Source organism: Rhinatrema bivittatum, chromosome 4, assembly GCF_901001135.1.
Source record: "Rhinatrema bivittatum chromosome 4, aRhiBiv1.1, whole genome shotgun sequence".
NCBI classification, from domain to species: domain Eukaryota; kingdom Metazoa; phylum Chordata; class Amphibia; order Gymnophiona; family Rhinatrematidae; genus Rhinatrema; species Rhinatrema bivittatum.
In genome coordinates this window covers 27,396,760-27,413,007 of record NC_042618.1, presented here as the reverse complement: position 1 = coordinate 27,413,007, position 16,248 = coordinate 27,396,760, and the positions used below count along the sequence as shown (strand labels likewise).

At 43.3% G+C, this 16,248-nt stretch overlaps 1 protein-coding gene across 3 annotated transcripts in view; it reads left to right on the top strand.

Annotated features, from left to right (window-relative positions):
- ATG2B (autophagy related 2B) overlaps positions 1 to 16,248 on the top strand; it is a 263,381-nt gene that overhangs the window by 196,019 nt on the left and 51,114 nt on the right. For all 3 annotated transcript variants that reach the window (XM_029597896.1, XM_029597895.1, XM_029597894.1), the window contains exon 31: positions 8,769 to 8,995. In XM_029597896.1, the coding sequence (XP_029453756.1) occupies positions 8,769 to 8,995 (227 nt within the window). The remainder of the gene's footprint in view (positions 1 to 8,768; positions 8,996 to 16,248) is intronic.

The window sequence follows — 16,248 nt, the reverse complement described above, 5'->3', positions numbered from 1 at the left end:
ATGTTTCTATGTTTCTATGTTTCTATATGCCCCTTAGATTCTGACCGTGACCAAACAATCGCTAACCTGAACAATTGCCTGAAATCTATAGCAGCCAGGCTTCACCAAAATAAGCTCAAGTTAAAGCCCCAAAAGACGGAAGGGCTTTGGATTGGGAAGACCAACTGTTTGCACATCCACTCAAGAGTAACTCTAGAAGGTTCCATTGTGCCCTTCAACCACCAAGAACAGAGCGTAGGCTTTGTCCTAGATTCAAAACTCTCCTGTTAGGCTCAAATTTTAACAGTGACAAAATTGGCCTTCTTTCAACTACGTAAACTTTGTCATCTTCGCCCACTATTTGACAGCTTAGCCTTCACCACAGTCTTCCAGGTATACATTATCTCCTGCCTGGACTACCACAATTCCGTGTATTAGTCTCCCAAAAAAGCTGAACCATTGCCTACAGAGTATGAAAAATGCTCAACACCAGTAAGTTCACCTAGATCACCCCACTGCTCAGAACTCTACAATGGCTCCCACTCTCTCACCACATCATCTTCAAGATCCTAGTCCTGACTTTCAAAGCATTCAGGAGATTTACCTCTTCCTACCTGAAAAACCGTCTCTTCATGTACACCCCCTCCCAATCTCTGCGCACTCTGCCTCACCCTTGACTGGTAGTTCCGGCTCCCAGGGACATGCAGGTCTCCAGCACAAGAAAGAGAACCTTCACAGGAGCAGCCCCATCCCTCTGGAATTCATTATCCCTGAACATTAGACTTGCATCTGACCTCCTTACCTTCAGGAAGAGGCTAAAAACTTGGCTGTTCATTGAAACATTTGGACCATAATTCCGATCTCCACCAATCAGATCCCTCCCAATTGAGCTTCTTGGTTCCTAATACCAACTCTCTCCCAGCAAAGACCTCAACCTCTTCCTGATTCTGATCATTCTCCTTGTTATTTAAACAAATTCTGTACCCCCTCTTTCAATTTCCTTTCAGTGCAATTTAAGAGTTGATTTAATCCTGATTTAAGAATTGTCAGGTTTATTGTTTGTAACACGCTTTGAACATTTGTCCTGCTGAAAGAGTATGTAATAAATAAAAAGTGATGATGATGATGATCAGAACCCCCAAGAGGTAGTTCTAGTCCATGGCAATCACTTTCAGTAGAGTCCAACCAGTCAAGAGGATGTCCACCAGGAGTATACCCTTCCAAGTGACCAAGGATTCTTCCTCAGTCACCTCCTTCTTCACTGGGATCATGGATCAGTGTTGTGCCAGAGAAGGAACTTTGGTTACTGATAATTTCAGTAAAAAAGTATTTATCCCAAAGAAATCCAAAGGACTGAGACCCATGCTGTATTTAAGAAGTCTGCACAAGCACATACTCCATGAAAAATTCAAAATGAATTCCCTCCACACAATTCTGCCCTTCGCCCAGAAGGGGAAGTGGATGTGCACCTTATATCTAAAGGATGCTTACATTCATAATTCCATCTTTCCTTACCTGTGTTTTATGAAGGACTCTTCCCGCTATCAGTACAAAGTGCTTCTCTTTGGCCTCTCAGCAGTACTGAGGATCTTCACCAAGTGCCTGGCTGTAGTAGCAGCACATTTGTGGCGTCAGGGTATTTGAGTCTTCTCTTACCTGGACAACTGACTTGTGACAGCAGACTCCAAAGAAGGCGTGCTAACCTCTCTGCAAAAGTTGGAAAAATTACTAAAATCACTAGGATTCCTAGTGAATTTCAAGAAATCAGCACAGATTCCCTCTTGGAAAATCAAATTTTCTATTGGAGAGAACTTTGCTTCCGTCAGATTGGGTACACATTCTCAGATCCTTTGTATATAAACTGTTGACTATGGATCAGTCAACAGCCAGACAAGTTCTAGTCGTTCTGGGCCATATAGCAGTACCAATTCATGTAGTTTCACTAACCCACCTTCACGTACTCCTGCAGTCGAGTTTCCATTATCAATCAGACCAGCTCGCTCAACCATAGTGAGAATTCCACAGCAAATGAAACAGGATCTACACTGGTGGCTAGATCCCTACATCCTTCAGGATCCATCTATCTCCCCACCAAATTACATTGGTAATGGATGCCTCCACAAAACGTTGGAGTGTCCACATGGAACCCTTTCAAATTCAAGGAACGTGGTCAATCATAGAATGACAGTTTCAAATTGACCTCCTAGAACTGAGAGCGATCAGATATGCTCTAACAGTCACTCATTTCCTCCAGGGGGAAGCACCTTTTCATTCAAGCCAACAACCAAGTTACCATGTTCTTTATGAACAAGCAAGCCAGCATAGTGTCATGAACTCTTTGCCATGAAGCAATAAAGATACAGGAATGGGTATGCAAGTATCAAGCTATCTTGCAAGCAACCTACCTTCCAGGGATCTCCAAAACGTTAGTAGATCACCTCAGTAGAGTTTTTACATACATAAAAGGTCTCTGCAGTAGTCAACAGCCAATAAAATATTCAGTGTATGGGTTCTTCTAGCAATTGACCTATTTGCATCAGAGCAAAACAGAAAACTGGAAAGGTTTTTCTTCATTCTTCCCAGAAAGCTGAGCTCTGATCAGCTCAGGATGCTTTTCTGTTCAGTTGGAATGCAGATCTCATGTACACTTTTCCACCAATTTCAGGGATATCCAGCATGGTGCAAAACATGCTTAAAGACTGGGCCTGTCTGATCCTCAGAGCTCCAGCATAGCCCAGACAAGTTTGGTTCACATATCTAGTATAGCTGTCCAGCAGTCCTATGATCTCTCTCAGGTCAGATCCATCCTTGTTAACTCAAGAAGAGGGAAGCATATTTTATCTGAATCTTCCCTTCCTCAACTTGATGACTTGGATGTTGAGCACTCAATGATCGCAGCGTTTTCCTTACCCAAGCAGGTTGAAGTCATAATGGTGTCTGCCAGAAAACCATCAACTGGAAGAGTCTATGGGTTTAAATGGAGATGATTCTCCACATGGTGTCTACACAATACCTTGGATATGTTCTCATATGAACCCAATTACTGACCTGTTTGCTCATTCTTTCTGCTTCAGGTTTAAGCACCTCATCAGTAAGAGTACATCTTAGAGCTATAGCAGCTTATCATACTCAAATTGAGGGTAAGCCTCAATCCATTCATCCATTAGTTTCCAAGTTAATGAAAGGCTTATGGTATATTAAACCTCCACTTGTGAAATCACCTGTTCCATGAGACCTAAGCATGGTCCTGGTATAACTGATGAAGACACTATTTGATCTATTGAAGTGGACTTCTCTCAAGTTTTTAACATGGCAAATAATAATCTTTGTGGCAATAATATCAGCCAGAGGATTCAGCAAACTTCAGGCTTAAGTTCATTATCTGCCTTGCATGCAATTCTTCCATAACAGGGTGGTGCTGCACATCCAGCTGAAATTTCTGCCAAAACTGATATTAGCTTTCCATATCTGGCAAGCCATCATGTTATCAATGTTCTTCCCAAGGCTACACACACATTGAAGGTAAGAAAGCCCTCCATATCTTAGACTGTATAAAGAGCCTTTGTTACTACAAAAAAAGAATTCTGCCCCATCAATAGGTTTTGCACCTATTCATCTCTTATGATCCTAACAGACTGGGTGTAGCAGTGACCAAATGTACATTGTCCAACTGGCTAGCAGACTATCGCACACTGCTATACAAACACCATCAAGCTCATCAAGTTAGAGCCATGGCCACATCAGTTGCTGATCTGCAAGCTGTGCATCTTGAAGACATCTGTAAAGTTGCAATTTGGTTATCTGTGCTCACCTTTGCATCCCATTACTGTCTTGGTAACCTCTCAAGGAGTGACAGCAAATTTGGACAAGCAGGTTTGCATAGCAAGTTCACCCAGTACTTTACTGTCCATGGTAGGGTTAGAGCAGTAACCCTCAGTTTGGAACTCCTGACATACTGTATCATGGCTAATTCAGCCCTGCTTGTCAATGGAGAAAGTTTGCTTACCATTAACTGTATTCTCTGTAGACAGTAGGATGTATCAGCCTTGCTAAATACCCGTCCATTTTCTTGGAAAGTTGACTACTTAGCTAGATTTAGCTCTAAAATTGACTGAGGGGACTTGCGAGGCAATGCCCATGTGGGAACTCTCGCATAAGCTCTACTGGCTAAGAGAGAGAGGTCTACTCCGTGCTGCCGGATGACGTCACTCCATATGTCAATCTGTTGTCTACAGGGAACATCATTTACGGTAAGCAAATTTGCTTTATTCTCATTTAGAAGATAATTTTAAACAATTGCCTGCTCCATATGCAGGGAAAATGTACGTGCACACCTTGTACACATATATTTTCCCCCCTATATCAGAGAGGCCTTCCGGGTGGCAGAGTCTGAGCAGGGATTTGGACTTACATATATACTTTTTAATTTTAAAAAGTATGTGTGTAGATTGTGTCAAAGAAACTACCTGCACACATTAGGTGTAAACGGGTGTGGGTAGTTTTTCCAGAGTAATTTACAAAGTGAAAGAACGTGCATACTTTTGTTTGGAAAATTAGTGTGAAGTCTTCTGAAAATTACCCCCATAATGAATTTGTGTTTATCTTGTACACGTGTGTCTCATTGTGCACTTAATAGGGACGTGGCTGCTTGCACCTTACTGCCTTTGAACTTGTAAAACACACTTAAATCTAAATGTTGAAGTATCGCTTATACTAGCTCAGATTTAAACAAAAAATTGTCCCAACTTTATTCAAATGTTGAACCGTGAAGAAGAAAACCCTTTTGCTGTTTCATATTTCAAACTTCTTAGAAATAGATCATGTGCAAAGTGAAAACAAAGCACTTTGCCTCATCACTTCAAACAATTCTTTGTAATATTTGAAAAGCTTGTGCATCACCTGCCAATTAGCTTCTCTGTGAAGCAGTGTTAATTACATTAATAGCCTGGTTTTGTATAATGCATTTCATCTAAACAAATCTCCACTGCATGCTTCTGAAACATTACATCATAAAGGAAAAGGAATTTTATAACTGAGCATGTTCTGGTACCTTTTTCCTACAGACTTGACCCTGAATTTTCAAAGCAAACTTATGCACAGAACTTTGCTTTGAAATTTTCAGGTAATCAGCCCAGTCCGTGCACAGATTAACTCGCACAAAAGGCATAACTTGTGCGGGTAAATTCACCCATTTTCAAAGGGGTTTGCATGTACTTTCAGAGCAGAATTACTCCTGATTTATACATATATAGGCAGGTATTTTATAAAGTATGTGCGTTTACCATTTTGAAAATACTCGCACAAGTACTTGGAATCGCCAGTTTAACCTATAAAAGGTGCAGCAACCCACTGCATGGTTTATAGAATACTGGAATAAGTCTCCATGCGTCCACTTAAATGTGCAAATCCAGTACCATGAATAGATTTGAAAATTACACTCATGCTTTTTAAAATAAAAAAATATATGCATGGGGTAGATTTTAAAAGGTGCGCACGTCCATGTGCACGCCGATTTTATAACATGCGCGCTGGATTTTATAATCGTGTGTGCATTTACGGGCGGTGTTGCGTTTCCCGGTCATGGTAGGCCCGCAGCTGGCTCCACTCATCCCCGACACCTGGGTTCTGAACCTGGCCCTTCCTCCTTGGCAGTGGTAGGCAGTCATCTACACGCTCCTGCTACGCTCCCAGGCCCTTCCAGCAGCTCTGCGGCCTCCTCCGGTCCCAGCCGGGTCTTCCCATGTGCATCGAGGGGCGGCGCCACCATCACCTAGTTCCAGCCAGTCCCCCTTAGGCGCGTGTGCACGCACCTTCACTGACTTTAAAGGGGGCCGTGGCGGGAAACCTTCCTGCGGCTCCGGATGATGACTTCTCTTGGCCTTACTATTTAAGGCAGGCTCTGCCATTCGGTCTTTGCCTTGGCAAAAGGTCACCACGCTTCCTGTTGTGTGCTTAGTTGCTTCTCGTTCGCGTTCTTGTTCCTGTATCCGACCTTGTTTCAGTTTTCATGTTCCTGTTCCAGTCCTTGTGTTCCAGTTCCAGCTTCCTGACTATCCTTTGAACGAATTCCTTGGCTTTGACCCTCGCTTGTTCCTCACCACGCTGTGGACGGATTCCTTGGCTTTGACCCTCGCTTCTTCCTGACACGCTCTGGATGGATTCCTTGGCTTTGACCCTTGCTTGGACCTGACCTTGTCTCCAGCTGCCTGCCCTGACTTTAGCTTGGACCTGACCTTGTCTCCAGCTGCCTGCCCTGACTTCAGCTTGGACCTGACCTTATCTCCAGCCGCCTGCTCTGACTTCAGCTTGGACCTGACCTTGTCTCCAGCCACCTACCCTGACTTCAGCTTGGACCTGACCTTGTCTCCAGCCGCCTGCCCTGACTTCAGCTTGGATCTGCCCTTGTCTCCAGCTGACTGCTTTGGACTTAGCCTTTCTTAGGCACCTGCCTGCTTGCAGGCCCGGACTTTACTTGTTCCTACATGTTTGCCTGCTTCTGCCTGTCCGGACTTCTGGAACCAGGCCTTGTCTTCAACCTTGCTCCTATGGATCATGGGTCTCCGCTGCTTCCTGGCGTCCTGCCTTGGACACTCTCTCCTGGATCTACCACATGGAGGCCTGCCTAAGACCAGCCGGCCCCGGTACCCAAGGGCTCAACCTGCGGGGAATGAGGGCTGGTATTGGCAAAGCTCCAGTCGGCCTTTGCTTCCCGTTCAGCCCCGCGGGGGTTTCCCCACGGGTAGCGCCAACACCACATCGGGCCAAGGGTCCACTTCCACAACAGGCAGTGCGCGCAGGGGGCCCAATTTTGTAAGATTATGCACGGTGAAGCAATCTGGTCTCCACAAGTTCCCTCCCAGTCCGTTCCAATTAAGGAGCGGACTGGGAAGGAACTTCCCTACCCACCTACCCATACTCCATCCCTCTTCCCCTTTCCTCCCCACCCCCTAAACTCTTTCGCCTATCTACCTTTTTTTTGTTTGTTTGTTTTATTGCTTACTGCTTCGCTGACTGCTGGCGCGCGCGTCCCTGGGACTGTCCCGGCCAGCCGCCCGCCATCCCGCCCCTCCCCTCCCCAACCAGAACACGCCCCCCGGCCTGCCCCTTCAAAGAGGCCCAGCACTTATTCGCTCACCGGCCTTTACGCGCATGGCCAGGCTTTTTCAAAAATTCGTCTGGTGCGCGTAAGGCCCGGCCTTGCGCGTAAAGGCCATGTGCGTAAATCCAGCCGTTAAGCTCCAACTCTGTCCCCTGGAACTCTTCTACTCAGTTTATATAAAAATACATGTGCACCCAGGTTTCACATGTACTTTTATGCTCCTAAATAGCTGTGAAAAGTCAACCTGGGGTGCACGGGGGCAGTTTTGAAATGTCTGCAGGTGGTTACAAAATCCACCAGTTCTTTTCCTTTCAGACTTTGCAATAGTGATAAAAAAAAAAAAAGGAAAGCATGTGCATACTTTCTTTTTTAAAAATAACTGAGGGGAAAAGATTGGCACCTGATTTTTCTGTGGATAATTTTTCCCTTCAAAACGTCACGTGTAGTTGCATGCTTCACCTCCAGGAACATCGCCACTCAATGCGGGTTAAAGTGTGTGTCCTGTTTCACAACAATTGTATGTTTACCATCAGGGGAGGATGGGTGATTTTCAAAAAAGCTCCCTTATCCAAAATAAATTGCCATTTACCTGCGAAAATGACTTCTGAAAATTGCCCTGTAAAGAAAAACGAGCAGCAGCATTATCACCGGCCCATCATAAATTCATGGAGGCCGATACTTAGCTGGATAAGTAGGGTCTTGTTCGGCTAAGTGGCAGTTGCTGAATATCCAGCTAGGTTCAGCGGTTGCCACTTAGCAGGATAATACATGTATCCGGCTAAGTAAATAGATAAGTCTGAAGTGGGCAATGGACATATCAGGGCGGTGCTACTTATCTGGTTAACGTAGCTGTATAAATGCCGATATTCAGACTTATCCAGTTAAGATAATTGGATAAGTTAGATCTGCCATACAATAGGTCTAACTTGGCCAGATATACATTATCTGGCTAACTGGCGATTTATATCTGGATATTCAGCGGTTTAGCTATTCTGCTGAATATCCCATGCAAGTTAGCCAGATAAGTCTTATCGGCTAACTTACATAATTGTTTAAGATTGGTCCCATGTGGCTATATAATTTCATCCCACACTCTGTGCAGCTCCTGTCAGTCGAGAAGCTGAAAATCAGCATGTTCCAGGAAGAGGTTTAGCTACGTTTTTACTTTTACAAGCCAGATGACTCTATGGATCTGACTTTAAAAATATTCTCATGTGGGTCTAATTTAAATCACAAATTGTTTAGCATGTCCCATTTTGTGCTCTGGATTTGTCATAGTTGTTACATATTATTTTTCTACTTTCACTGTTTTGCTTCTAAGCATATATTTTTCTTCATTTTTAAAAACATTTAAGGGCATATCTGCTCTCCCCTCCCATAAATCATATTTTCTGTTTTCTACATAAAAAACTGAGGTGAAACTGAAAATTTGAATTTTGTCTGTATTTATCCACAAGAACAGAAAACTAGGGTCCTGCCTGTTTTTAAAGGGTCAAATACATTTTCTCAACGTCAATTACTTCCACCTTTTTATTTTTGGAAATAAGAATCCAACTTAAAATTAATTGATATGCTCATTCTAGATAATAGCATTATTCTGGAAACACCTTGAAAATTGTAACAAATATTTGGGAACAAAAAAATAACATTCTATTTTCAGTTTTTAACTGGCTGTAATTTCTTTTCTTAGGAAAAAGAAGGGGAGCCTGTGGTGAAGAAACTGATAGAGGAAACCATCCTGATTAAAGAGAATCATTTTAGCCAGCCTGTTAAAAAGACAGACACCAGCAAACCCCCCTTGCATCTCCCCACTCCTGTTGTGCGATATGTTATGAAGGAAATCTCACTCGTTTGGCATCTTTATGGGGGAAAGGATTTTGGGACTGCTCCTTCGGGTTCTCCAGCTAAAAGTTATGGGTAAGTATTTAGGCATGGACTTTACCTCAGTGTGGGCAGCTTGAATATAGCCCCCATAGAGGGCAGCTTTCAGAGAGGTTAATATTGAAAGGGATTTCCTCTTCATCCAGTCAGACCAGTACAGATGAATGGATTTATTTATTTATATTTATTTATTTATTGGTTTTATATACCGTCGTTCAGTATTCTGTCACAACGGTTAACAAAACATTAAACAAAATACATAGTACAATTAAAATAAAATTATAAATACCAAACACATAGTACAAGTGAAATAAAATTATAAATACCAAAAACTTAAAATCAAATACAGTAATTCATTAAATATTCATGAAATAGATCATTAAAATAAACTTAAAATACGTAAAAAATAAAATTGAAATAAAACAGGAAAATAAAATTATTCAAATAAAACCTCACTAGTATTAATACTTTCCATATCAATGTTTGCTTCCTAGTTGTTAAGTCATCTCCATGCTAATAATGTTATTTCATTCCTGCTCTTGTTCCTGATATGCTTTCGTAAATAGCCATGTCTTTAATTCTTTTTTAAAGGTTTTAAAATTACTTTGTAATCATAGTTCAGTTGGTAAGGAATTCCATATTTTAGGGCCTGCTGTCGATATAGCTCTGGATCTAACCTCGCTCAGGTGTGCAGTACTTATTGACGGGACCGTTAATAGCCCTTTATTTGTCTATCTAAGGTTACATTGAGGTGTATGTAAATGAATTGCCGCATTTAACCATTCTGTTTGCTCTCCGTATATTGTTTTGGGTAACAGGCAAAGTACTTTATAATCGATCCAATATTTTACAGGTAACCAATGTAATGATATTAATATTGGAGGCATACGGTCAAACTTTTTTGCCCCTGTTAATATTCTTGCGGCCTCATTCTGGAGTATTTGTAATGGTCATAGTGTATTATTAGGGAGTCCAAGTAATAATGAGTTACAGTAGTCAATATTAAAAAATATTAAAAGCTGCAGCTGTTTTTAATATAGGGAGGTTATTGTCAATATTTTTCCTGTTCACTAAAAGGATTTCTGTTTTTCCTGTATTAAGAACCAGTTTCATTTTTGTTAAAAGCTGTTTGATAATTGACATATACATGGCTACCTCTTTTAGAGTGTCTTCAATTGTGTTCTTGATGGGAATTAATAGTTAAGTCATCTGCATAGATATAGGGCCGGATTTTCAAAAGTATACTCGCATAACCGGCCTTACGTGCGCCGGGCCTATTGTCAAAAGGCCCGGTGACATGCGTAAAGCCCCGGGATGCGTGTAAGTCCCAGTGTTTTACCAAAGGGGTGGGAAGGGGGCGGGGCATGGATAACCCTTATAGTTTATCCATGCAACTCACTAGTGAGGAGAGGGGCAGTGGAAAGAAGGCTGACCAACCTCAGGATTATAATTCCAATTCCCAAACTGCAGGAACATACTGGGTGCTATTCTATCTATTTTGTCATGCCCAAGAAGAAAGAGGGCACCTTTCGACACCTCCTGGATCTGAAAGGGGTCAAATGGCATTTGTGCATAGGGCACTTCAGAGTGGAACTTTGCACTCCATCATTAAGGCAGTGCAGAAAGAGGCAATGAGACAGTGCCCCTAGTATTCCCCTATTTACCTGTGCAGGACGAGGCTAGATGCCTGGTCCCCCTTAAATTCCTTAAGGAGAGTATGCTCTATGGGCTGGATCCTGTGGGGCAGGTGGGGCTCAGAGGGCGCAACCAGAGTCTAGGGAATAAAAGAGTTGGGATCCAGGTGGGGATAAGCAGACTAGGCCCAGGTCTCCAGGAGGAAGGCAGCTCCTGTAACGTAACACTGAGCTGAGACGAAGCTGAACTGTGAGTACTGAACTGTAAGTAAAGAGAGTACATTGTTCTGAAGGGAAGACAGTCTACTGTTGTGCATGTGTGAAGCTGTAATAAAGTTATACTGTTTTAAGAAAGGCTGGAATCAGACTAGTTTGTCTCCAGGCCTGTGGTAATCACCGTTTGGTCCCCCAAGGACCTTCTCACGTCTCTTAATCTGGGCATCTCACAAGGTGTTCTGCCTCCTTCTCGAGCTGGGCTGCATAGTGAACTTAGTCAAAAGCAATCTACAGCCAACACAGACTTGGACTACATCAGCATGAGCTTCGATATAGCATGAGGCAGGACCTACCAAAGCATCGTATCCGACAGTTTGGAGGCTCAGGTTCAATCCTTGAGATTGGCCATCTGTCCAATAGTGTGGAGTTTATTTATTTATTTATTTATTTATTTATTTAACTTATTTATATACCGTTTTACCAATGTAAAAATTGACCAAAGCGGTTTATAACAACATAATTATAATCAACACTCTCTTAAAATAATAAAATAAAAATAGAATAACATAAAATAAAAGAAGCATAATAAAATAAATAAATAAACAAAGTTTGAATAAAAATACAATTAATAACATGATCAATAACGTAAAATTTGGGTGAAACCTGAGATAGTAAGCAATTGGCTACTACATTACAAAACCAAAAGGAGGAAAAAGAAAAATGAAAAACTAAAGATGATAGGGGCATCATTCAGTTCTTAATAATGGTTAAGATGAACTGGCTTCATGACAATTTGATTGTTAGTTGGTAATTTCTATGTTCCTTAAATAAGTGTGTTTTTAATGCTTTCTTAAACTCTTTTCGATTAGAAATTAATCTTAAGGAGTCTGGCAAGGCATTCCACAAAATGGGGCCTGCAAAAGAAAAAGCTCTTTGCCTTGTTATATTTAAAGCGGCCATTTTCACTGAGGGAACTTCTAAAAGATTTTTTCCCACTGATCTGAGTTCTCTCCCAGGTCTATACACTCGCAAGATGGAGCATAGCCAGATAGAATCTGTATTATTTAGCAAAGAGTGTATTAGGGTGATGATTTTATAACGTATCCTGAATTTGACTGGCAACCAGTGAAGTTTTTGCAAACAGGAGAAATATGCTGCTTTAGAGGGGTGGCAGTAAGGAGTCTGGCTGCTGAATTTTGGATCAATTGCAGAGGTCTAATTGCTGTATCAGGTAGACCTATGTATAGTCCGTTGCAATAATAAATGCCAGAAAAAATCAATGCCTGAAGCACTGAACGGTAGTCTTGAAAAAATAATAGGGGACAAAGTCGCTTTAACACATGCAATTTGAAGAAGCAATTTTTTACTATCTTGGAGATGTGTTGAGATAGAGATAAATTGGTATCAATCCATACTCCTAGATTGTGTACTAGTTTGGTAATTTGTATGACATCTTTACCTAAAGTTATATTAGCAGGGGGGGCATTGCTAGAATTTGATAAGAAACTGAGATAAAGGATTTCCATTTTCTTTTTGTTCAATTTTAAGCGATTGTGAGCCATCCATTGTTCAATTGTACTGATGTATAACTGAATCAATGAAAACGTCCCTGTCCAGGATGATTTATATGGGATAAACAATTGAATGTCATCTGCATAGAGCTTAAAGTGTACATTCAAAGACGATAAGATATGACACAGAGGTAAAAGATAAATGTTAAATAAAATGGGCGATAATGAAGACCCTTGCGGAACACCTGTTGGTTGAATGAAAAATTGGGAGGAACAAGAACCAATATTAACTTGACAGGAATGGTTGGATAGAAAGCTCTCGAACCATTTTAACACTATGGACTGTATTTCTATATGGTGAAGGACCGACAACAGTATTTTATGATCCAGCGTGTCAAACGCTGCTGAGATATCTAGGTCTTGGGGTCGAAGGCAGCAATGTTGGAGGTAGTACCTTGGGCAAGGGTGCATAAGCGTCCACTTTAGTAGACTCTGCTGCTGCAGTGGAATCCACAGTCACAGGTGTAGGCAGTGAAGCTATCCTGGCCAATGGAAGTGAGCGTGACGTTGCAGTGGTGGTTGCAAAAGGGAACTCCTCTCGAGCAGGGTACCCTTAGAGACCCTGGAATGGTAGGTGCTCAAAATGGGAGTGAGCCCCCTAGGTTGAGAGGCTCTCTACCAAGAGTTGATGGCATAAGCTTGGTAGAATGTCGAAGTTCGACAGAACCATCAATCGATTGGAAGCTCATGCGGGTCGCTTGGGGTTCTTATGGTTCACTGAGCAGCTGTCAGCATGAGCAATAAGGGTGTGTTAGACAAGGCTACCACATTCGCCTATATAAACCATCAAGGCGGTAGCAGTAGTCACCAGATGTCGTAGGAAATAGATGCTCTCATGAAATGGGTAGAACAACATATCCAGACGATATCAGTGTTGCAATCAGTGGATCGCGGGTTTGTCCTATGGCCCAACACTCTTCCAGCCCATACCCTGGCACGCTGATCTTAGATGCTGCAGCAAGGATGTGGCCACCCAGGGCGAAGCAAATATGCCCACACCACTGACGCCTAGCAACGCTGCATGCGCCCCCAAATTGCCAGCATTTAAAGGGCCCGCAGTGGGAACTCTCCCGCGATGCCCCTTGACATCATGGACTGGGAATATTTAAGACCATCTCTCCTATCGCTCCTTGTCTCTGCAATAGGTCGTCTCTTTGGAGTAGTGCTTTGCCTTGGCATTCTTCACCCGATGTCTGTTCCTGGTTCCTGCTGTGTTCCTGTTCTTCTATGTCTTCATCTTGAGTCCTCGTCTTCCTGGACAGTTCTCCTAATCCACCTCCCAGTGTTCCTCCTTGTTCCTTGTTCCGGCTTTGACTTGACACTGCTTGATCCCTGCCTGCCTCCGACCTCCGCCTGCTTATTGTTGTTGACTGACCTTTGCCTGGCCTGACCCTGTGCCTTGGCCTTGAAGCTAAGTGTTCTCTGACCACAGCCTGAACCTGACTCTGATTGCCTGCCGCCTGCCCATATCACTGCTTGACCTGATTCTGCTTTCTCTAAATGTGCTGGCCTGCATCATCTTCTACGCAACGGATCTTCACCTCCTCAGAGGCCTGTGCCTAAGTCCAGCCGGCCCATGACCCGAGGGCTCAACTTAAAGGGAACGAGGGCTGGTATTTGTGAAGCTGCTGGTGGGCCTCTGCTTCAGCCAGCTCTGCCTGCTGAAGGTGAGGACTTGCAGGGCTCCTCCTTGCAGGTTGCACCAACTCTACCTCGGTCCAAGTATCCACTTCCACAACAATCAGCCTCTTACATTGTGTCGACGGACAATGCGAGGGCCGATTTTCTCAGAAGACATGACTTAGATCAGTAGAAAGGGAGCTGGCGGAGGACATTTTTCAGCTCATAGTCTTTTGATGGGACCAGACGTATCTGGATCTGATGGTGTGTTACTACAACGCGACAGTGCAAATGTTAAATAGTTGTAGACAGGATCCAGGGATGTTAGGAATTAATGCTCTCATTACAGTGGGCCACGGAGTGAGATGCTGTATGGGTTCCCTCCCTGGCCGATGTTCTGCAGGGTAATATGAAGGATTGCAAGTCATCTCAATTCTGTATGCCTGGTGGCTTGGATTGGCCATGGAAACTGTGTTTTGGTTACTGATAGACAGTCCTATGGGGGAGGCATACCTGAAGGTTCTTCTACAGCAGGGACCAATCGGACATGAAAATCCAGGTTGATTCTGTTTTTTTGGTTTGGCCCTTGAGAGGGCTCGACTACTGAGGCTATCAGGGTTTGGAGAGGGTACGAAAGTTGATACAAAGTGAGAGATTATCACTCTTTCAGAGTGCATATAACACTAATCCTGGGCTTTCTGCAGAAAGGATTAATAAGGATCTGGCCCTAAATTCCTTACAGGTTCTGGTTGCAGCATTGGCTTGGTATAGAGGTCATATTAATGTTAGACCTTTGTTCTCCCATCCAGATGCGTCTCTGTTTTTGGATGGAGTCCAACATCTATGTCCTTCTTGGCGTCTGCCAGTGCCACTTTGGGACCTCGGCATGGTATTGAATTTTTTGGCAGGCCCCATCTTTCGGTAGCTGCGTGGTCTCTCCTTGTGGCTTCTTACATGAAAATGGTTTTCCTGGTTGCTATATGTTCAGCGAGGCGCATTTCCGAGCTGTAAGCTTTCTCTTGCTGTGAGCCTTTTCTTTGGATAACTCCAGGGGCGGTGCAGATTAGGTCTGTACCTTCCTGTTTACTGGAGGTGGAGTTGTAGTTCCACTTGAATTAATCTATTTCCCTGCCGACACTAGACAGGAGCAGAATTGAGTGGAAATAGGTTGTTACGTACCTTAGATAAGCGACATTGTTGCAGTACCTGAGGGTCTCTCGCTACTTGTGAAAGACTGCTCGACTGTTCGTTCTCCATGGTGGAGATATACATGGAGAATCAGTGTCGTGGGCTGCAGTGGCCTGTTGGATTAAAGAGGTTATCACAGCAGCCTATGTAGGTGCAGAGGTATCATTGCCTTAGGCAAGTCAGGGCACATTTCACTAGATCACAGGCGGTCTCGTAGGTGGACACATGACTGTGGTCTCATTCCGAGATTTGTCAGACAGCAAAATGCTCCTTCTTACATACTTTCTCCAAGCATTACAGCTTGGATGTTAAAGCTCAAAAGGATGCAGTCTGCGAGGATGGTGTTGACGGGGGTGCAGGCAACCTCCTACCTGTTTTGGGAATAGTTTTGGTACATCCCACCTGTGTGGATTTGCCTGCCTGAGTGCAAAGGAAAGTAAAATTACTTCTTACCTGATAATTCTTTCCTTTAAGGAAGGCAAGCAATCCACAATCCCACCCTGGGCTGCCTACTTGTGGTTTGTTTTCAGTTCATTCTTTCCTTCAGGAACGATACAGATTGTTCCTTGTTCTGAGTCGTTTCAAAGGCTAGTTACAGGCCGATTCAGTAAAGTCCGCGGGTGCCTGTGCGCGCGATTCAATATTTAAATGAGGCCCGGCGGTAGAAACAGGCAAAGGAGGCGCTAGGGACACCAGCGCGTCCCTAGCGCCTCCTTTTGGCCCGGAGCGGCTGTCAGCGGGTTTGACAGCCAACGCTCAATTTTGCTGGCGTCTGTTCTCTAGCCCGCTGACAGCCACAGTCTCGGAAACCGGATGCCGGCAAAATTGAGCGTCCGGTTTTCTACCCGACAACCGCCGGCCCATTTAAAATTTTTTTTTGTTTTTTGTTTTTTTTGTTTTTTTACCCTTCAGGACCTCCAACTTAATATCGCCATGATATTAAGTCGGAGGGTGCACAGAAAAGCAGTTTTTACTGCTTTTCTGTTCACTTTCCTGGTGCCCGAAGAAATTAGTGCCTACCTTTGGATAGGCGCTAATTTCTGAAAGTAAAATGTGCGGC